A 21804-nucleotide genomic window follows, 5' to 3' on the forward strand; every position below is an offset into this window, starting at 1 on the left:
TGTATAATTCTTAAGATCTCACCTTCTCTCTAAAAAAACTGTGCTGCATGGCACTTCAGAAATTCTGGTTTTCCATTCTTCTGTCAAACAAAAAGCAGCATTAGGTTTTGGAGCATTTCAGTGTTTGTATGTTTTGGTTTGGATATAAAGTGATTGCATTAAATATTACTTTTTACTTTTCATTCTTATTTTTTCAGGTTGATATGGGTCTTCCATTTCCTCAGAGAGTTGTTCAGCTCCCTGAGATTGCCTGGGACCAATACACCACTAGCCTTGGAAACTTTGAGAGAGAATTCAAAAACCGAAAACGTAACAGTAGGAGAGTGAAGCTGATTTTTGACAAAGGTAAAAGAAAGTGGGCATATGTTACAAGAAAGAAATGACTGGTGTGGAAGTTCAATAATTCTTCCTTTGTGTTGCTTACAGTAGGTATCCCTGCAAGACCAAAAAGTCCTTTGGATCCCAAGAAGGATGGAGAGTCTATTTCGTACTCTGTCTTGCCTTTAAGTGATGGTCCAGAAGGTTCCACAAACAGTCGCCCACAGGTAGCTGTTCAAAAGGAAAGAAAAAAAAATGCTAAATAGTAATTTTGATTTTTTTTTCTCTTTTAAGTATGGAATGTGAATATCTTAACTTACTTCAGATGTTCATGTTGGTGATGAAATGCCATTCCTGTACTCAAATCCCAGAACTAAATTTTGGTTTAGGCAAGTTTTGTTTTGAAACAAAAACCTCACATCTTATGCTTTGGTTTGGTTTTGGTTTAACTTAAGTAGGAAGAGGGTTCAAATCAATTATCCCAGCTATAATTTTTCTAAACACATATTCCATTTTATGTCCTGTATTTGAGCAGATGATAAGAGGGCGACTTTGCGATGAGACCAAACCTGAAACTTTTAACCAGCTGTGGACTGTAGAGGAACAGGTAACAAGAAACTCTTTAATTTTGTGGCTGTGGCAACATACATGAGCATAAAAGCAAATTGTGTCATAATTTTTATTGCACTTGGGAGATCAGAGTCACATGTATTAGATATTTGACAACTTATACCTGTACTAGGGAGAATGTATTTATTCCTTTTCACTGTTGATTTAGAAAAAACTTGAGCAGTTGCTTTTGAAGTATCCACCAGAGGAGGTAGAGTCCCGACGGTGGCAGAAGATAGCAGATGAACTGGGAAATAGAACAGCAAAGCAGGTAATGTGTAAAACACTTTGAGAAGTATTCCCTTATCTTCACTTTTTTTTTTTAATATCAGCAAATTCAATATATTTTCAGTAATCACTTCATTTTAAGAATATAACAGCGGGGTCTACATGTCACCCATAACAATGTGACTCTTACACTGGATCTCAAATACAGAGTGTTAAATGTGCCCCAAAGCCCATAGCAAAGTTGCCAAACCTAAGGTTCATTAGATTCTGACAGCATGAATTTAATTCTATACAGCAAGTGTAGTGACACCAACTGTGCCAAATTCCCTGCACCTCAGTGCTGTAGAATGGGTAGACATGTAAATAGCACAGACAGAAGAAGGACAGAGAGGAGGATACACCAAGTATTTCTGCATATGACTTATTTGAATTTTTCTCCTAAAACGACAGAATTTCTCCATTTTGACCAGAAGTTAAAAACTCTGATCTTCTGTGTTTACAGTATTTTAATTTCTTTTATTTCATTTGTATGCTTTCAGATAAAATTATAATTAAGTACTTCATAATACTGGATTACGTCATTTCTCATATCTATATTTCTCCACATCTGAAAAAATAGACATGCTTACTTATTTCATAATGGAGACCTACTTTCTATGTGCTAGCTATGGATAACGTGTCTGGCATTCTTAAAAATGAGTTTTGCTGCATCAGGAAGAAAACTACCAAAGTTCTTTCTGTCACAATTTTTGGAAGACCTTCTGCGTATGTTTAAAGAAGGGACTTTTTTTTCTCTGAAAGCTGTCAGAGCATCTGGAAATAGGACAAATGCAGCACTGCAAGATAGGTACCAGTTAAGAGGAGTTGTCACAAAATAGAATTCAGAGGATTTATTTGCCTGGTATTCTGAACTAATGTAGCAATCCTGGCACAACTTTGAAGACCAGTTACATTTCATTTGACATTGAGTTGTTGCATGTTGGTTTTTTTCTAGGTTGCCAGTAGAGTGCAGAAATATTTTATTAAACTGACTAAAGCTGGTATTCCAGTTCCAGGAAGAACACCAAACTTATATTTATATTCCAAAAAGGTGAGACAAGATTATAGAATCCAGTGTTTCTGTTTGCATTTATGTGCTTGTTGAGTCAGAATCATTAATATATTTAATAGATTAATAAAGTTACTTATTGAAGTAATCTTTTTCTTTTGCCAATAGCACTATGGAGTGGATTGGATGTTAATTCTGGTTTCACATTGACAGCTCTTGGGGAATAGAAGTGTTCAGGTCGCAGGTTGAACTGGCAGGATAGAATGATGGTCTTGGGGTAGTTCTTCCTCCATATAAATTTACTAAAACTGATCAGGAAGTGATAATGAAAACCCTATTGGAAGAATATAATGAGCCTTATAATTCATGTTGTACAGTAATCTTCTAATTAATAAAACCATAGAAAATTATGTATAACTGATCATGCTGAATTAGCTCAAGCATAGGCTTAAGACTGAAATGTCCATTAAAATACAGTTCTTTTCTGATCTTGGAATGGATGAGAAAAAATATGGTCCCAAAAAAATCTTAATTTACAAAAGCAAAGACTCAATTTCTGTGCAGATCAGTCACATTTTGATTTAAATAATCTTCAAGATGCTCTTGGGTACTAATAAGGTCCAAAGACTGTAAAAGAGGACAGTCACAGCTTTCATGGGGGTTTTGTTTGTTGGGTTTGGGGGTTTTCTTTGTTTCCTCAGTATTTACAAAACTTCTTCAAAATTCCTTACAGGAATTTTGTGGTGTAACATTACTGGTTTGTTTCCAGGTGTCCATGATGTTTTGTGATAAATAATAGGGTAAACTTTCCATTGATTCTACAATATGGCACACTTGCAGATTTCTTTGAAAGGTTGGAAACAAAAGTTGCTGTCCATGGGTTGATATAAAGGTCTGCCAGAGTTTGTGCCTAATGATTTAAAGTGTTACACACCCTTAGCTGTCTCCTCATAGTCTCTGAAGTTACTGCAAACAATAAGTGCTTGTATTGGAGCCTTTCCAGTTTGCCATCCATCATGGTAATACCATTTTACTTTCACCAGGGTTTTAATCTACTATTGTGCTCTATTAAACAGAGGCATGACTCTATAAACAGACATGACTGTCTGCCACCTTGTCTATTGGAAAAATGCTTTCTGGCAGAAGAACCAAAAAAACAGCTGGAAAGAAGCGATACCTTAAATGCTGTGGAGATTCATCTGTCAGAATTCCAAATTACTTACACAGTTTGGGCTAATTTCTGTAGTATAATAATACTGATTTTAACTGTGGCTGATTTTAACAGGCGTTGAAAATTTAGTTCTGGAAATTATGATTGTTTAAGTTCTTTATGTCACTCTACCACTTAAAATTACCTTGGTCACACCTTTTCTTGTTTCCTGTTAATTTTGTTTGGAAAGATCATCAGTAGAGAATGTGTGTAATGTTGTCAGGCAGCAGATCACTGTATTTGATAAACTGTGGGAATACTTAATCAGTCAATGTGGGACATTTTAAGTGTTTTTTTCACTAATTTGAACAGTGATCACATTGTGGACAAACCCAGTATAATCAATAGTGAAAAATTTTCTATAAAATTCTTAACAATCTCATATTGCAAGAGTAATGATCCCATCAAACCGATTTTTCTTAGGCTTCTATCTAGAACATACCCCAATGCTTAGGTCAGTTTTTGCAGTGTGAGTCACATCCTTATTGCCAGCTGCTAAGAGTAAGGTCACTCTGCCCTGGTTTGTATTGAGCAGCATCCCTGTGTTAGATTTGTAACCTGTGTAAGAAATACAGCAGCTGAAAAAGTGAAACAAGCAGTGTATGTGCAGAAATGGAGCTCTCAGTCTGCTAATAGAGCTGTCAGAGCACAGAGGGACAGCACCATACCAGGTTAGTTACTCCCAGGTCTCCAGTGCAGGTATAATGTGGCAGAAAGGAAATGCAAGGGCTGTTGGAAGGCTGGGTCATGCCTGTCATAATTTTGATATTGAGTAACTGTAACTGCAGTGGATCTGCTTTACTGCCCGTAATAAAAGTATGAAAACTCGGTGCTAATGCTTAAAGCACCTATGGGAAAATAAGAAACACAGATAAATTTAATGTAAAGATTTGTGTCAAAAGGGATGCTTCACAAGAAAATACTTGCATTTCTCCATGGGGATTGTTCAGGACGCTTTTTTGAAATGGTTACTGGAGAGGTTAGAAGCCTGTTCACTTTTTGAACATCTTGTTGAAGTTACCTTGTATATCTACTCATATGACATACGTCTCTTCTAGCTGATGATACAGGAAATTAAGCAGGATGTATCAGTTTCTTTTCCTGTATAACCATTACCTACTGCTGGTGAAAATAAAACTGGATCAGTCTAGTATTCAGTTCTTCAATTATGGCTTATCATTTTCAATTTCATCCTTATATAATATCATTAGTGCACCTGCTTTTAAGCTTTATCTAGAGGTACATTTCCCACAGGAAAAATGATCTTTAACTGTCTGCTTTTAAGTAGTATTTTAGTTCATTCTTCACCAAAGGAACAGAATTCAAATCCTCAGTTTAATTTGTAGGTCACAGCACTGTTATGCATGGCAGTGCTGCTGTATAAGCACAGGCACAGTTTTCCTTTCCTGACTCCAGATCTAGTATTGAATGCAGATCTGTTTTGTGTTAACAGAAAATGTAAATCACTTTGTCAGCTCTGGCTGAAATTCCATCTGTACATGGACATATTTTAGAGTTGTGAAATCTTAAGGGAAACCATAAAAGCACAAAACACAGGTAGCTGGTGCTCATAAAGCAGAAAGTGGAAAAATTCAACACAATAGGTATAGTACATTAGTCTTAAAAGAAATTCTTTTCCTTTTTGCACTGTAGTAGCTCTACAGATCTGGGGTACCACCTTCCTGTTGTTACTACAGACTTCATCTCTTCCATTAAGACCGAGCAGAGCTAATTTCAATTCCTCCTGATACTTCTGTTTGCACAGATGCATTCCATCTAAATCATTTGTGTCATCTGTGCCTTTACTTTTTAAACTGTGCACAACTGTAAAATAATGCTACATCCCTCTTTAGAGATAAAGGGTTGTACTATAGTATTACAGGTTTGTAACTGATACAGGAACCTTTTTGGGATAAAAGCTCTTGCTAAAAAAGGAGCAAGTGCTAACTATGGCAATTATTCCTTTTGCTTTAGCTGGATGAGCAGCTAGGCACTGTGTAAAACAATCCTGTCTTTTATGATTGTTAGAAAAAGTACTTTTCATGCTTATGTTTTTGATTCACACTGTAGGGGTTTTTTTTAAGTCAGAGAATGTAAGTTTTGACATTAAATGTCAACGTGCTGGTCTGGAAAGTAGCTAAGTAGGGGTTGAGTCAGTTTCATTCACCCCAAATTCTTTTTGATATTTAATATTCTACCACCGAGGAATAAGTAATAGAGGCTGAGTGCCTTTAAATAACCTATTTGAAAACTGGCATGCATTCTTCACCTTCAGACAGTATTAAAGTTGAAAGTTTCAAGATGTGCACTAATGGAGTAGTTTATTTAATCTAATGTTTTTTAGGTTCCTTTTTCATGCAGTGGCAATAAAAACCTTTATAGAAAGCAGTTCTTTCTAACTCTTAGAATCCTCTTTTTATTGCAATGAATTGCTTTATCTCTCCTGCACCAGGACAGTTGGTCTAGACTTGTGTTTTTTTTCCCTAAGGCAAAAATATAAGAAGTTGATAAGTGTCAAGCATGAACCTTTTGGCTCTTGGACCTGTGCAAAATTACTTCCTTGTTTAGTCTCACACACAATTGGAAGTTTTTTATTATTTTTGCTCTCTGGTCCTCAAAATTGTAACAGCCTTACTTTCTGTTTTATTCTTGCTGTCAGTCTCACCTGTTTAGATGGTTGGGGTTTTATGGTAAGGGCTCTTTCTTGCTGCATTTTTACCAAAGTGTTTCACTGTTCTTTGGATTCCACCTGTTATGGGGGAGAATAAATCCAGCAGTGGGGAGGCCATGATACAGAGATATGAATATAAGTAATTGGAAACATCATAGATTATTAAGTGCAAAAGAACAAATTATAGGCAAAGTTTTATCAATGAGGATTATTTAAATAATAGCCAAGGAATGTTTTTAAAAATATACCATTTTTTCACTGTAGTCATCAAGTAGACGGCAGCATCCTTTAAATAAACATCTTTTCAAACCTTCAACTTTCATGACATCTCATGAACCTCCAGTTTATATGGATGAAGATGATGACAGATGCAGTTTTCACAGCCATATGGATACTGCAGCAGAAGAGGAAGTATCGGTATGTCATTTAAATCAGTCAGAGAATGTCTTGCTGTCACTTTGACCTTGTTTAGTGTTTAGAGGATTAGGGATCTTCACCATCAGATGTCATCAAGTAAGTATTAAATTGTAATAAGATTTATGAGCCATTTCAAATTATAAATACATCATTAATATAACAGCCTCTGACAGCAAATAATTTAGACCAAATCAGGAAGGAAGTCTGTAAGTCATAAACAGTTTTGTCCTGAAATATCTCAAAGAAGTTTCAGTTGCATATTTTTAGTAAGTGATCTGGCATGAGAGAGATTTGAAAATCATGTAGATGATATAGCTGGGATTCTGATTAAAGATGTGTTTTAGAAAGGTTACATAGAGCCCTGGTAGAATTCAAATGCTATTGGCATCATTGTTTTTTTTATCTTCTACTGGCTGAATTAATTATGAATTTTGTAAAATCTACTTCAAAGTGTGAACTAAAAGAGTGAATTGTCAATCAACAAGCATATTTATGTATTCTTAGAGGCAAATTCTAGTAGACATCCTAACCCAGTGAATTGCTACATCATGGAGTGTGCTACTTTCCTAATTTATCACATGCAATAATACAACAAGAATTTAGACATACGTTGTTCCCATTTCCATACAGAATCATAGAGGGACTATATCCTACTGCTTGGGAGCTGGGCAAGTTTCACAGCTGGTGAATCACTGTGGTGTTCCTGTTTTCCTTAGACTGAAGAACCTGACTAGTTGATTTTTATTTTTTTATTTTTTTTTGTGAGCTTAGTGACATCTTGTGTGTGAAAACCTTGTTGCATAACACAAGTATTGAGGCCAACCACTATAAGTCCATTCATTTTCTTTACTGACTTTTTTATCTGCACTGCATAGTCTTCTGTAATTACTACATTTACTTATCTACATCTCACTCTTAAATCCCATCTTTACTCATGTTCTGCATTCTCTCTGTGATGGTCTTTCAGGTCATCCACAGACATTCCTGATAACTTTGCATATTCCAATAAGAATCTTAAAAGGCCTGGAAAGCAAAATGCAGCCTTAGAAGAGAAGCAGTGCAGCTGGTTTTTGAGCTAACATGCTTTTGTTCTGCATTGTTTTTAAGTACATATTTTCTAATTATTTAGAACAGTTTTCTGAAACATTTTGGTTTTGCCGTGGTGCCCTAACTCATAATTAATGTGAGCACCATAAATCAACTGGGATTTATTTTTATTAAGACAGTAGTTGCAGTTTCACATTTCAGCAGTGATAATAGTGGTCATGTGCCACACACACAGAGACTTTGTTTTTTTAACTTGGCATAATCTTTTCTTCCTTCACTAGAGTAACATTTCCTGATGGATACAGTTCTGGCTCTCAGTAAGGTAGAAAGACACAGGGGAGCTCAGTTACTGAAAAGATCCCCACAATCAGTGCAAAAGAATAGCAATTTAGAAGCAAAAAGGGATTGTAAACCATATTCAAAATGAATGTACAGGATTCTGTTCTGGTGCTAAAAGTCAGATCTCTTAGTGACAGTTGCTGTCTTGGAGAAAAATACTTTGTGTCATTTAGCAGAAGAAAAGCAGTGTAGCAGGAGAATCAGGTTTTCTTTGATTTCACAGTGGAATTACCACATGCTTTTCCTGTGTAAAGACAAAAAAATTTGCCTGATTATTACCAGTCATAACTATACCTAAAAAATTACATTTTGGTATGAACAAGTTATTTTCAAGTGAAGACCCACTATTCCTAACAGAGTTAATTTACTTTTCAGTTATGATTTCTTAATTTTGTGAGTAGTCTAATTATTCTAGAACACAGCTATTTACTATTCTAGAATGAATTGTCCACACAGGGAGCTATTAAAGCACACTTCTTTCAGTATACAGTTTCTTTGTGACAGGCAGTTTTTCCCAGAAAAACTTAGAAGATTTGCATGGAAGACGAATCCCTCTTTCATATTAAAGAGAATGTAGCTTATCACTACACAACTGAATTGTGTCATTTAACCATAACTTTTCTGGTAGTTGGCAGTCTAGTCCTTTATATAGGTTCATAATTGCAATTAAATAATTGATAAAACCTTTCAGAAATGTAGTAAAGCCTCTTTCCCTCACTTCCTTTAATAAACTTACTAAATAATACAGAATCTTCAATCTTCACAGATTCATAAAAAGAAATGGAAATCACACATTCAGGCTACAGTAGAAGAATTTTAATCACTATCTTGTAGTTGTAGTTGTTTTCCCTACCTGAAGGTTCCTGTCAGTGTAGGATGTGAAAACTGCTCAACCTCAGTAAAGACTTGTCATCTTTGAAAACAGGTGACATCTACCAACTACAGCTGCTACAATAAAATAATTACCTTGAAATGAGCATCTGAACTAGAATTAGAGCTTCTGTCCTTTCATAACAGATCCTCAACCTTAGTGGAAGGAAACTGTGTGAGGAAAAACAGAACTCACATGTCTTTGAAAAAGAGAGAGCCATTTGTTGTACCTCTCTGGCAGAGATGTCTGCACTGGCCTTTAGGGAGACAAACTGCTTCAGAATTTATGAAAAAATAGCAGGCTTTTTTTAGGAGCTGTTAAGAGACAGTAAAGGGATAAAGGAAGTTGGCTAACTCTGAAAGTTCTACTCTTTCAATCATGGCATGGTGCTTCACATTGCATTTTATTCTTACTAGTAAAGGTGAGAAGTTTATACTGGGTATGGGTGTTAAAAATATTTTTCCAGTATGTTAGAATATATTGCCATCATTTTCTTAAACACTATTAATCACACATAGTGATTTATGGAACAAATACATGTCTTTCTAGTTACTGTGTTCCTACAGTAAGAATATTTTTCTGGAATTTTTTTACCTTGACCAGGATGAAGAGAGTATTCCAGTAACATATCGAGAGTTACCTGAATACAAAGAACTGTTAGAGTTTAAAAAATTGAAGAAACAGAAACTCCAGCAGATGCATGCAGAAAGTGGGTTTGTGCAGCACGTGGGATTTAAGGTGAGTGCAAGAGATGTTCTTCTGATGCTCAGTGGAATGCAGAAGTTTTCCAAGATAATGTGGTTTGAATTTCCTGAAAAGGTTTTGTTTAATATAGCAAGTTTGGTTCCTTAGTTCTTGTTCACTGAGTCTGTTTTCCCTCATTTTCTTGAAGAAAAACAGCCCACATAATTCACTCCTTCTGGTAGCTCAGTTTTCACTGAATGCTGATGTTATATGAAAATTGATAAACATTCTGTCTTTTTCTCACCACATTATGAAAATACAGCTTGTATTATAGCCTTGTTAAATCATGATAGAATTCCATTTGACACTACATTCTGTTTTGACAGTGATTCATTAATGATAATTTTCTGATTATGAATTTGGAGTAGTTTTGCCTCCACCTGAGGCCAAAGAAGGGACAGAGATTCTGGATGAGAGTAATAAATTCATGATTTTTTTGTTTTGTAGCAACTTCACAATTTCATCAAGTGATAACTGACAGAAGTTGAAGCAAGAACGTAAAACTGTTTATATAAAATGAAGAAAATAAATATTAAGTTAAACTGATATGTTGTCCCAATAGCAAGCATTAACTGGCAACATGAAAGAAAGGAAATCCTATTTTCTGCTTTACAAGGGATTTTGTGTCTAACTGGTTGCTGTAACTGTTGGAACAGGTTTTTTTTAAGTCTTATTGAGACAGATTTATTTTCTAATAAGAACAAGAATGCAAGGATAGTTCAAGGTTCAATTCAAATTGACTGTAAAATTAAGAGTCAGTTGATAGTGACCGATTTAAGTTATTAGACCACCGAGGTGCTTCTTACTTTTGTTGGTTTTAGTTGGCATGGTATGTGTGATGTTTCATTTTGTGGGGATTTTTTAAAATTAGCATTTTCCTCCCCCCCAAATCTGAAACTTTTAATCAGGCAAACCAGATATTAACAAACTGCTTTTTCTGAGAAAATTATTCTGAGAAGTAAATTGGCATTACATAATGTCAAGCATTTGAAGTTTGAAAGTTTCTCTGCATTTGAGTTTGATTGTATTATGCATTATAGTAAGCTGTGAAATCAGGTGATTATGGGATGTTTTCCCTCAGGAAATTCAGTCTGTGGGCTGGACAGACCTCACCTAATAAGCAGCCATTGAGAGCAGTTTTGGTTCTGCACAGCCTTTGGCTTCATTTACTACACATTATTCAACCTGTGCTTTGCATATTGAATTATTGAATCCCTTGTAGGCTTTTTATGGCTTTCACTGCTCTAATATCTGAGCAATTTGCAAATACTTCTTTTCTTCATTATAAAATGAAAAGCATAGTATTATTTCTGTTTCACAGGGTAGAGGGAAGCTGGAGCACAAAAATTAAGGTCAAGGCTTTCCACTGTCTTGGTTCACAAATTCAGATAACTAGAGCCAGTTTTTCAGTTCTAGCATTATTCTGAACTTGGTATTTTCAAAGAACAGCTCTTGGTATGCTTAGTGCCTCCTCATTATCAGCCCTCACACTCAGAAAGCCATCTGTGCACAGAAGGGATGCAGCTGTGGCAGGTCTCTGTGTAAGGTGTTTGTAACCCTGAGTGCTTTAGTGGTGGCAGGAGCAGCTGCTGTGCCAGTGGGTTCCACAGATGCTGAGACAGAACTTCAGGTTCTGATAGATGGATAGAGCATGAGCTATGGGAGCACAGGCTTGTCTCCCATATTTTGTTTTCCTTTTCAGTCCTGTCTCTGCAGCACTCTTCATAGTTTAGATTCTTTAAAAGCTCTCTTTGCCTGCAAGTCCTGTTTTATTGGTTTCTTTCTTTTGATCAAGTGTTTTTGCATTTCTATCCCTCTTCTATACCACTGTGAATTTTTTATCTGGTCTTTTATGTTCTATTTTTTTTCTCTTCATGCCACACTCTTGCACTTGGGATTAGCTCTTGCCTTCTTGCTTAGTTTTCGTTCCAGACCTCTGTTTCCTTCTCTGAACATGTTATTCCCCTTCCTTCCCAGCCATCTGGCTTTTAGTTCCAGCTCACCCATGATGTGTTACTGCATTTCCTGAGCTGGAAGGTACATCAGTGTGCCCTGTTGTGCCCTGATCCACAGCCCCCCAAGCTCTGCTGCTCTGGTCTTGCTGCTTCCTGCTGCCATGGGAAGGCTGACATTCCATGTGCCTGGGCTTGTGTGAAACACCACATGCTTGTGAACACCACAGCCGTTCTTGGAGCCACCTGAGGATGAGCAGTGTCTGCAAGCAGGGCTGGGCTGCTCTTCTCGAGCAGGATAATGCCAACATGGAGCATTTGGGGAGTGGGAGCAAGGCAAAAGCTTGGTGGATCCTCAGGGCTCTGGAGGGCCTCTCCTAGAGAATGAGGACCTCCTTATCCATGAATGCATTGTGGTCCATGGTGAATTCAGCTGTGGGGGCTGGCAGTGGCACAGGGACACAAGAGATTTCCACATGGTGAGTTGGTGTGCACTGTTACAGTGGAAGTGCCTCCAGGTGCTGTTTTCTCAGTGCTGTCCCATCTGCTCCACAGTGTGATAACTGCGGGATTGAACCTATCCAGGGTGTTCGGTGGCACTGCCAAGATTGCCCTCAAGAAATGTCCTTGGATTTCTGTGATTCGTGTTCAGACTGGTGAGCAGCCTGTGCTTCTACTTCTTACTTGTCATTAGATTGAATCTCTCTGCTGCATAATTGCTATGTAGGGGGGAAGCCTTTGCTCCAGCACAGGACACATATCCTGTGTTGAGTAAAGTGGAAGATAATTTAGCATCTCTTTGTGGGAGATAGATTTTTTTTTTTAATTAAAATTTTTTTTTTTTAATTCTGGATGTATAATTTCATATTTTTTTAACACAGTGGACAGATAGGTTTGGTACAGTTAAATAGAGGGGGGAATTAGACTTTATGAATGAACTGCTATCCAATTGGGTATGAATCTGTTCATATGATCACTGTTTCTGAAAGTTAAAGATAAGGAAAATATTTGACTTTTAAACTGTTATCTTTCTCTTTCCCTTGCAGTCTGCATGAAACAGAGATTCATAAGGAAGATCACCAGTTAGAACCTATTTACAGAGCAGAGACATTTTTAGACAGAGACTACTGCATGTCCCAGGGCACCAGTTACAATTATCTTGACCCAAACTACTTTCCAGCCAATAGATGACATGGGAAGCAGATCTACCATCTTGGGTTTACAATCCTCTTTGAAAAATAACAATGGCACCATTGTTAATTCTGTGCACATTTTGGAAAGACTCTGCTTTCCCTGAAATGTCACTCACAGCATGACAGCTTCCTGGGTGTACTTGTCAAACTACAGCTTTGAGCTGTCATGGTTCTAGATCACTGAACAGCAGCTGAACATTCCTAGTGTGCAGAAGGTTTCACTGGGAGACTTTTCTTTCACCACATTAGTCACTTTTAGGTGGTGAATCTAAACAAAAGAAACACATACAAAAGGGTGAGCCAGAAATGAGAGCACACATTAAAGATAGAGTAAATTCCAAAGGCTTTGAAGAACTTGGTTAAAATGAGATCCAGAGGAGATGAAGTATTTATATAAAAACAGTTTAGTAGCTTGCAGTTTTGTTGTGAAATAGTTTTCAGCACAGTAACTGACTTCTTTAGGCAAGGTTTTAACCAATGACAGTGTTTGCTTCTAGGCTGTACTCTAAAAATACTCACTGTCTCGGCGATGGTTGGCTACGGGCCTTTATTAAATCGGAGCTGCTTAATCATGTTGACCTTCAATTTTTTAAATTTTTTTTTTAAAACCACGACGAACTCTATTTACCAACAGTGAAGCACTACAGGGGGCAACTGTGGCATTGCTTCCTTAACCAGCTCATGGTGTGTGAATGTTATAAAATTGTCACTCAGATATATTTTTTAAATGTAATGTTATATAAGATGATCATGTGATGTGTACAAAATATGGTGAAAAGTGCCAGTGCTAGTAACTGTGTAAAGTCTCTAATACTCAACATTTACTCCTTTAAAATAAAATACACAGCCTTCTGCCTCTGTATTTGGAGTTGTTAGTGCAACTCATCAAAGAAAACTGCCTAATATAAATCATATATATGGTAATAATTTTTCCTCTTTTGTAGTCTGCACAAGATCCATGAAAGATTGTATTTTTATTACTATTTAAACAGTGATTAAATTTAGCCTGAGCAGTGAGCAAGGGTTCACATGCATTCTTTTATACTGCTGGATTTTGTTGTGCATCATTTAAAACATTTTGTATGTTTCTTCTTATCTGTGTATACAGTATGTTCTTAAATAATGTTCAATTGTCAGGAGAACTGTGAGAAATAAACTATGTGGATACAGTCTGTTTATATATAGAATGCTTGCTGTGACTTCCTTTCTGTGTAGTTCTGACTCTTTAATCAAGATGGAAAGCATTTCCAGACATTTGGATGGGTGACCCAGCGCTGGCTGTGCAGCCCCGCGAGACGCCCAGCGCCGCCTCTGCCGCTGCCCGCCTGGGGCTGGGGAGCTCAGCTCAGCTCTGGCCCTGGCAGGATTAGCATTGCAGTTCTCTCCTTCCTCACTCACAGACTTCTTTGTCAGATCACAGAAAATCCAGATTTTAGTAGCCTTGGTACGGTGTATACCATTGTTTGAGAAGCTTTGTAATTATTGTGACATATTTTACTTAATATATTTTTTATTGAAATGTATAGCTTGTGATTCAGAAACACTTGATTATTTTATAACTGTAATAGACTTCCAGTTGCTTTGAAACTAGAATACTCAGAGCAATTAGCTAGAAAACGAATGAATTTGACTTTAAAAGATGGCAGTAAAAAGGATAATTGTCTGGCTGCACCTAGTAACTTTAATTATAAATTGGTCAGTATTTTTGCAGTAACTTTAGGTGTAGCTATTTTTTGCTTCAGAAAAAAAAAACTTAGGCATTTAATCTATTTAGAAAATAATACAGTACAGTTACTAAAACACTGAGCAAGTATCATATGTAAACATATCTCACGTATCTCATATACTTAGATAAATTTAAGAGACCTTAAAAGAACACAACACAAAACTCACATGATGTATTTTAGTTTTAATTGGAAAAGATACTGCTCTGAGAGGCTTTCTAAGACCATAAAATTATGCTTTCCACATCATTCATGGTCTTTATAGGGAACTAGAGTTGGTGAAGGTGTATTATCAGGAAGAGGATCTGTGGTAACATTCATTTTCTGTTTATATCCTGAAAAAAATGATGGGAATAAAATAAGTAAATTAGAGAAAATACTCAGTCATCAATTTAGGATAGCTTGGAAAGACCAAAAGATCTTGGTGTCCTTGGAACAAGGTTGGAAGCCAAAGGATAATTTCAAGTCTGAATCACCCAAGAAAGAAGTGTCTTGGATAAGTCCTATTTTATTGAATATGTATAAATATTAATGTTTCCCTATGCATGCATATACAGCTATTTCTCCTGCATACATTATGAATGTATGCAAATAGGTATCTAATGCACATACACCAAATCAAGCATGGGATTTTTTTGGTTTTTTCCATAGAAAAGACAGAAGAAGCAGAAAGAAAAATTAAACTGAAAGTGTATGGTAAATAATTCTTGTAATTCGATTTAAAAAAACCCCAACAAAATAGCAGCTGATTGTTGCCTTTGTTTCCATCCTGCACAAGTATGAGACTCCACATTTATAACTTCTACTGTAATTAAATTATCGTAGAAAATATTCCAGAAAACCTACCCAGATGAATTTGCAATTTCATGGTAACTGCAGAGTATTCTACTTTTTAAAAGAAGCGGCTCCAGCAGCAGCTGCTGGCGTGGCCAGAGCTGCCCCCTGGAGCTGGTGTGGTTCTGCAGGCGCTGCTGCTGCTGCTCAATGGCACTGGCTGGAGCTGGAGAAGCACCTCATAGAGCACCAGAGGTAAATGTAGGCTATAGAAGGCCCCAGGAAAGAAGGAACATCCAGGATATGGAGGATAAGAACATACGTAAAACAGACCCTAAAAAATAATTGAATTAGCATCTACAGGGCAAATGCTAAGGAAGAAAAGGAAACAGAAGAACCTGCCCTGATTGGAAAAAGGACATACTCTGTAAGCATGCTGATTTGAGCTATATTTTCAAGTCATGTACTGTGCTTTGAAAAGGATTAAACCCACATATACTGTAACAGAAATCATTACTCCTCATTTTTGTACATGTTTTATTTGTATTATGTCTTCATTACAAGAAAGGTAACTTTAAAAATGCAAATCCGCTGCATAAAGTACACCTTTGACAGTACAAGCAATCATGCAACCCACTTCCACTGTGAGTTCATCCAGTAGTTCCAGTAAGAGGATGCAGATACTTTACAGGAATGTCAAACAAGCTTTTATTTAGCTGTCAGTATTACCAAAGAAACTCCACAGTATTTTAGTTAACCTAACAGAAATACGATAGCACTTTTACAGACTTCTTTGCAGATTACAGATAAATGTCTTATTAAAGGTGCAAGCAACATGAATCAAATAATCCCTGACATTTTCCTTTTTTTTTGTTTCCCACCCCACCACACCCTCCCAAGTTTTGGCAATGCCAGTACAAGACAACAGATGATGATCTGAATTTTGCATTTGAAATACTTCTGAAGTGTAATTTAAAGATGACATGAGATGTTGTGGCTCATAACCAACTTTTCATAAGGACTTCAATAGCTATAGCACAGCTGCTGTTAACATGGATCATTACTGGATTGCACATTTAAATATACAATACAATCATTCTCAGCTCACAAAACTGGGAAGTCAGTTATAAAATCATAACATTCCTAGCAGAAGACAAGACCATCTCAAAAATGGTGTCTGCTCCCCATTTATGGGTAGGTAGACAGACTTCCACAACATTCAACTGTATCTTCAACGAATTTGTCTCCTTGCAACAGTGTTCTGGGGATGTTTTAACTTGTAGCCTGACTAATGCCGGCTCTCTTCGAGCTGCATGTTACACAGAACAGGTTTCAGTCACTAAAGCCCAAGAACAAGCTAAGTGACAACCACAAAAATTAATACTGTTAATAGAAAGAAAATAATAATGGGAAACCTGTATGCAATAACCCTAGTGTCAGTCTGCTGGACAGTGACTGGGGTGGGTGGAGAGCTCCCTGCTGGGCAGGCACTGTCCTGTTTCCCATGGAATGTGTGTGACCATCAAACGCAAAAGCAGAGCTGCTGCTCACCTTCCTGCTTTTAACCCGTGAAGAGCAAACACCCAAGAAAACAAAATGCAGTTCTTAGAGTGGGGTTAGCATACAGACCACTTTCTGTTGAGTGTACTGTCAGAACAAAGATTTCATCTAGAGTAACACGCCACATGCACAAATTCCAGATACCTCTCAAGGAAGCAGCACTGCTTTGACCAGCAAATCATGGCTGTGGGGTGCACGTGGGCGAGGCTGTGTACACACCTTACACACCATTACTGCATTTCTGGTGAAAAAGAAAATGCTGCCTCTTCCTTTTTCAGAAAAGAGTCAATTATCTTGCAGATTTCCAGGAAAACATCCTCCTGTGTTCCTTCTGCATCAACCTGTGAAGCAGGAAAAAACCAGTTTTGATTAAGTTACAAAGAATTATCTCAGAATCTAAGCACTGGCACAAAAAACTCGTCTAATACAAAATGAAATTTGTTCTGCTTCATGGTACAAGCATTCTAATGTAGAGGAGTAGCTTCAATAAACCAGATTACTCATTTTGTTTCCACAGATTTCTGTAAGAAGGTTCTGCAGGCTCAATTGTAGCGAAGTACGTTAGTCAAGTGAGGGCGCTTAAATTCTAAGTACTCGTTTTAAAGTAAAGTTTTAAAATAAAGTTACACCTTTGATACAGAACAGTTGCCAAGGGCTCTTTGCCCATCACTCCAACCTGTCGAGGTCCTTCTGAAGGGCTGCACAGCACTCTGGGTTTTGGCCACTCCACAGCAACTTAAAAAAATCAATGGGTTCCAGTGCTTTAGTATTTGGAAACTCGGTGAACTGGTTCTGGTTTTATGACATCCTTTGTCCCTATCTTTTATAAGGGCACTGCTTTTCTGGTATAAGAACTCAACTTCCATTGAAGCAATTTTTTTCTCTAACACCCCAAAGATTCAGTTTTCTGACCAAGCTATTTTCATGACTGTATGTCACAAAAACAAGACCAATTTATTTTCCTGTGCTGAAGATGAGAGAGCTGCATTTCAGCCGAGAGGAATAGCACTTGCAGCCAGTAATGCTTGTGTTCCCTGGAAAACATGAGGCAGAACTGAGCTGTTCTGAGCAATGAGTTTCATGTCCATCCCACGCTGTGGCACCTGAGGAAAGAGAGCTGTCTTTTGCCCTCACAGCAGTGACAGAAGCAGCTTTCACACTGGCTGCATACTCCACACAGATGCTTCTGCTGATTATTCCTTTCCTCAAATGCCTGCTGAGAGCTTTGGTCTTTACACAAAAGCAAAATTCTTCTCTGCTTCTCCATGCTTCGTCTTTCATGCAGGCATGAAATGAAGTTTGCACAAGATTAAATGGACCCATGACAACTTTGTGAAAGGATCTTTTTCTGAATTGCTGTATTTTCATCTCAGAGTTGCTGACTAGAAAGCCAGACAATTGTAGTGTTTGAAGGGGACATCCCTGCCTATAATATTTTCTGCCATCTTTTTGGTCTGCAGGAGAATTAAAGGAGTTTCATATTCAAATAAATGTGTTTTTAAAATAGGCCAAGAAATTCTGCTCAGATATGACTTTGTGTTGCAGCCAGCTCCTGTACAGCTGACTGCAGTCCACGTACATCTAAGTCCCTTGGTGCTGAGTCTTGTGTGGGAGTCAGCAGCTGCTCCTTGCAGAGATCCAGCAGGGACTGCAGGCACCCTCCATAGCTTGGTTTTCACTCCTGGTGGCATCCACAGATGCTGTGAAGTTTGGTCCCCGTTGTGTCCTGTTGGAAGTGCTGGCACATCTCAGCAGCCAGTTGCACACCCAGAGCTCCAGCAGTGCACAGCCAGCCTGGCCAGGGAGCCGTGCCTGGCCGGGCCCTGTCCCCTCGGGCCCACCGCAATTCAATGTGACGGTGTGAGCTGAGCTCCCCTTGGCACCCTGGCAGCTCCCGGGCCACGGTTCCCTTGTTGCCCTCACTGCCCTTTGCCACAGCGTTTGCTGCTGCTGCTGCTGCTGCTCTTTGTAGAGCTGAGGCAGAGGCAGGCACGTGCCTTAGAAAGGGCAGTTCTCCCACAAGGGCTGCACATCTTTCAGAAGTGTTTAGAAGTGGGGGGGTACTTACTGGTAGCAAAGAGAAAATGGGAGCGATGAACCATTCTGAACCAAACATTTACCTTTTCCAGTGAAAACAAAACTAGCAACTCCCATCTCAGCTGCTATAAAACACCTTGTTTGGCCTGTCTCAACTGCCAGGACAACTATTTTCATGTGGCTATCCCACAGGAAATACACTGCATGCAGGGTGAAAGCCACAGCCATTTCAAAGCTCTCATCTTAATATGTATTTTTATTATCTCTTTATTTCATAAATACTTATGCACTGTCTAACTGATCTAGTCTTATCAGCACAGCTGATTGCCACTGGCTTTTGGTGACCTCTTTAGAACTGGGCCTGATACTCAGGTCTAGGTCTAGGGAGTTGTGATGAAGAATTAGTTCAGTAAGCAAGCAAACCACCACCCTTTGTGATGGGCTGGAATGCTGACTTTCTAACAGTAGCAATAAAATATGCCTGGGCCTGACTAATGACAGCCCCAGTGCTTCCCAGGCTGGCCTCCTACATAACAAAGATCCAATTCATAAAACTAACTTAACATCATGGCACAAAACTGACTTGAAGTGCCAATAATTCACATCTAGTACTACAGTAATTCAGTGGCACTCTCCGCAGCTCAAGAGAAAAATCTGTATTTCTCTTCCTCAGATTATAACAAACCTCATAAATTAGGCCTGTTCTCAAGGCTATTTAAGGCTAGCTTCTCATAAAACAAGATCCATATACAGTTTTACACAGTTTCAAAATGAATTATGGCTTTTGGTAACTTCAAATACAGAGAAATCTAATGGACTTATATGAAAAATTACTGGAGTAACCATCCCTACAGTATAATGTTGCTCCCTTTATTATCAAAATCAACCAATTAAGTCTTCTGTCAACAAATCTCCATTTGTTGTAGGTTTTGAAGTTTAGAACTCTAAACATATACTGCCACTGAGAAGAACCTGACTGTCTGTAGAGAGATTGGCTGAGGACAGACTCTGAAATGAACTCAGTAGTTAGAAGCTTCTTACTGAAGGTCAGTCGAGTTCAGCTGTGTTGTCACTAACATTTATGTCTTTGTCATTAGAGTGTGTTAGAGAATCTCTCTGAGACTGTGCAGCACCTTGTTCTCACAGCAAGGGATCAGGCTGCCTAAATCCACTGAAAACACACTGCCCCAGACCTATTCATATTAGGCATGCATTTTCTGCTGTGTTCTATCTATGATCCCCTGCTAATGTTTCTGATGTATCTTTCTAGACCAGTTTCTCATCTAATGGGCCACAAAGCACCAAGAGGGGAATAGAGAATCACTTGTTCTTTGTTTCCCTCATCCTTACTATCAGGGTTAATGGGTCTCTGAGAACCTTTCAAAAGATGGAAATAAACCACATAACTGCTCTCATTCTCACCATTGATTGCCCCTTCTGGAAAGGGGGAAGTCACCCCACCCCACACACACTTATAATGGGATCAGCAAGGAAAGGCTCACAAGTGGAACACTGGTCACACTGGTGGATGGTCACATGTTCTTTCATAATGGTTATGGGAAATGTGAAAATGTGACTGCAAATGATTTTAGAAAGAAATAGTAGAACAACACTGAGGAAAAAAAATAAAAAGAAAAGAAATAAGCACAGCAAAATTAAATTCTGCTGGCCTTTGTAGGCTAAGCTTTCATAGCATGTGATCTGAAATAGTCAAAGTTTTTGACACCCCTAATCCTCTGCTCTGGCCTGACTGGTTTATTTGTTATACTCATGCCCTTTTCCTCAGACTTTGAATAGGAAACCTACCAGGTGTCTTATGTTAGCTAGGTAGGATCAGGGCTCTTGCTTGACTACCAAGGCATTGCTCTTCTCTTTTACTTACTACCCTCCTACATACTGTCACTTCAAAAAAGCTTTAAAGGATGAGTCACATATTAAAAACAATATTTTTTTTTCCTCCCTTTCTTCTCAGTTGAGAGAGGGCCATATATTCAAAGGGGTTTACATTTAGCCATGTCAAAACACAAGTAGGTGTCTACCAAATTTTCAGATGCACTTTTCTGTCCAGCTGCCTTGGAACTCAAGTGTCTTCCTGCTGACTACTACTATTATGCATTTTGTTTCATTTCATTTAATGTCATTTATCTGAAGCACCTGATTCCCACAGAACCAGGCAGCTTGTAGGCAGTTTTTGAGAGCAGTGCTTTCAGCCCTTGCATTTCCAGTACAAGGTCTTTACTCAAAAGCAGGCACTTGCTGTCCTTAGCAGCAAGTGGGTGTTCTGTAACTAACTACAAAAGGAGTTATGGCATATTAAACTAAATCCTCAAAACACAATTAAAAAAAAAAATTGAAAATTTTCTAACTTATTAGTCACAACTATGTTACGTTCCAGAACAAAATTTAGGAACTTAATGCCTCAGCAGAAAAGTAAGGACACTGCTGTCTTTGCCCTTCATTTTCCAGTCAGTTTGTCTTCCCTTGCAAATATGAACACAGTTCTCAATCTCAGCAGGGTGCTGGAAGGATTGCTGTTGTTTATTCCTGTCAGGTTTACAGGTGTTTCATCTGTACCCACAGCCTTCACCCTCTGTCCATGCCTCAAGCCTCCACTGCTGAGCAGGAACACAAAGAGGGAATCTTGGCCAAAGGGAAATTTCCAACACAGTCCTGATCTTTTGTCAGCTTCACCAGGTCACTGTTCTTGTTCAGAGGTCAGCAGAATGGAAAAAATGTTCCAGTTCCACATATCATATCAGTTAGCTATGAATGCACCTATGCACAACAACTCCAGGTTGGGGAAAGTCAGAACACCCTCGAGGATTAAAGTGGGAGTGCTGCTACAACCAGATACCTTTGTCTCTCCTGTGCAAGGAGAGAATTCCCAATGAGTGCAGAGGAAGCCAGGTCAGAGCTGAGTTTTTCTGTCTGCACTGTATTTCTCAGGGTCTATCCAGTCATGCCTTAACGCCTGTTCCAATGCAGAGTAAGAAAGCTCATTTGACACTGTACTCTCACCACACCTTGATTTGGTGTGACAGGTAGGTCAGCTTCTCCTCTGT

The 21804-nt window shown here is 38.2% G+C and overlaps 2 protein-coding genes across 3 annotated transcripts in view; one reads left to right on the forward strand and one right to left on the reverse strand.

The window, feature by feature from the left end:
- The window catches only part of ZZZ3 (zinc finger ZZ-type containing 3), a 39520-nt gene extending 23871 nt beyond the window's left edge, over window positions 1-15649 (forward strand). The window contains exons 4-12 of one of the 2 annotated variants that reach the window (XM_015635791.3): window positions 198-345; window positions 430-545; window positions 854-925; window positions 1097-1198; window positions 2150-2245; window positions 6349-6501; window positions 9362-9496; window positions 12010-12110; window positions 12501-15649. In XM_015635791.3, the coding sequence (XP_015491277.1) occupies window positions 198-345; window positions 430-545; window positions 854-925; window positions 1097-1198; window positions 2150-2245; window positions 6349-6501; window positions 9362-9496; window positions 12010-12110; window positions 12501-12645 (1068 nt within the window). In that variant the 3' untranslated portion in view covers window positions 12646-15649. Of the gene's footprint in view, window positions 1-197; window positions 346-426; window positions 546-853; window positions 926-1096; window positions 1199-2149; window positions 2246-6348; window positions 6502-9361; window positions 9497-12009; window positions 12111-12500 lie in introns of both variants that reach the window. The other variant, XM_015635790.3, reaches the window with a different exon arrangement.
- A 19-nt stretch (window positions 15650-15668) lies between these two features.
- AK5 (adenylate kinase 5) overlaps window positions 15669-21804 on the reverse strand; it is an 81236-nt gene continuing 75100 nt past the window's right edge. The window contains exon 13 of the mRNA XM_015635792.3: window positions 15669-17046. Within this exon, the coding sequence (XP_015491278.1) occupies window positions 16936-17046 (111 nt within the window). The 3' untranslated portion in view covers window positions 15669-16935. The remainder of the gene's footprint in view (window positions 17047-21804) is intronic.

This window comes from Parus major, chromosome 8 (genome assembly GCF_001522545.3).
Source record: "Parus major isolate Abel chromosome 8, Parus_major1.1, whole genome shotgun sequence".
NCBI lineage: Eukaryota > Metazoa > Chordata > Aves > Passeriformes > Paridae > Parus > Parus major.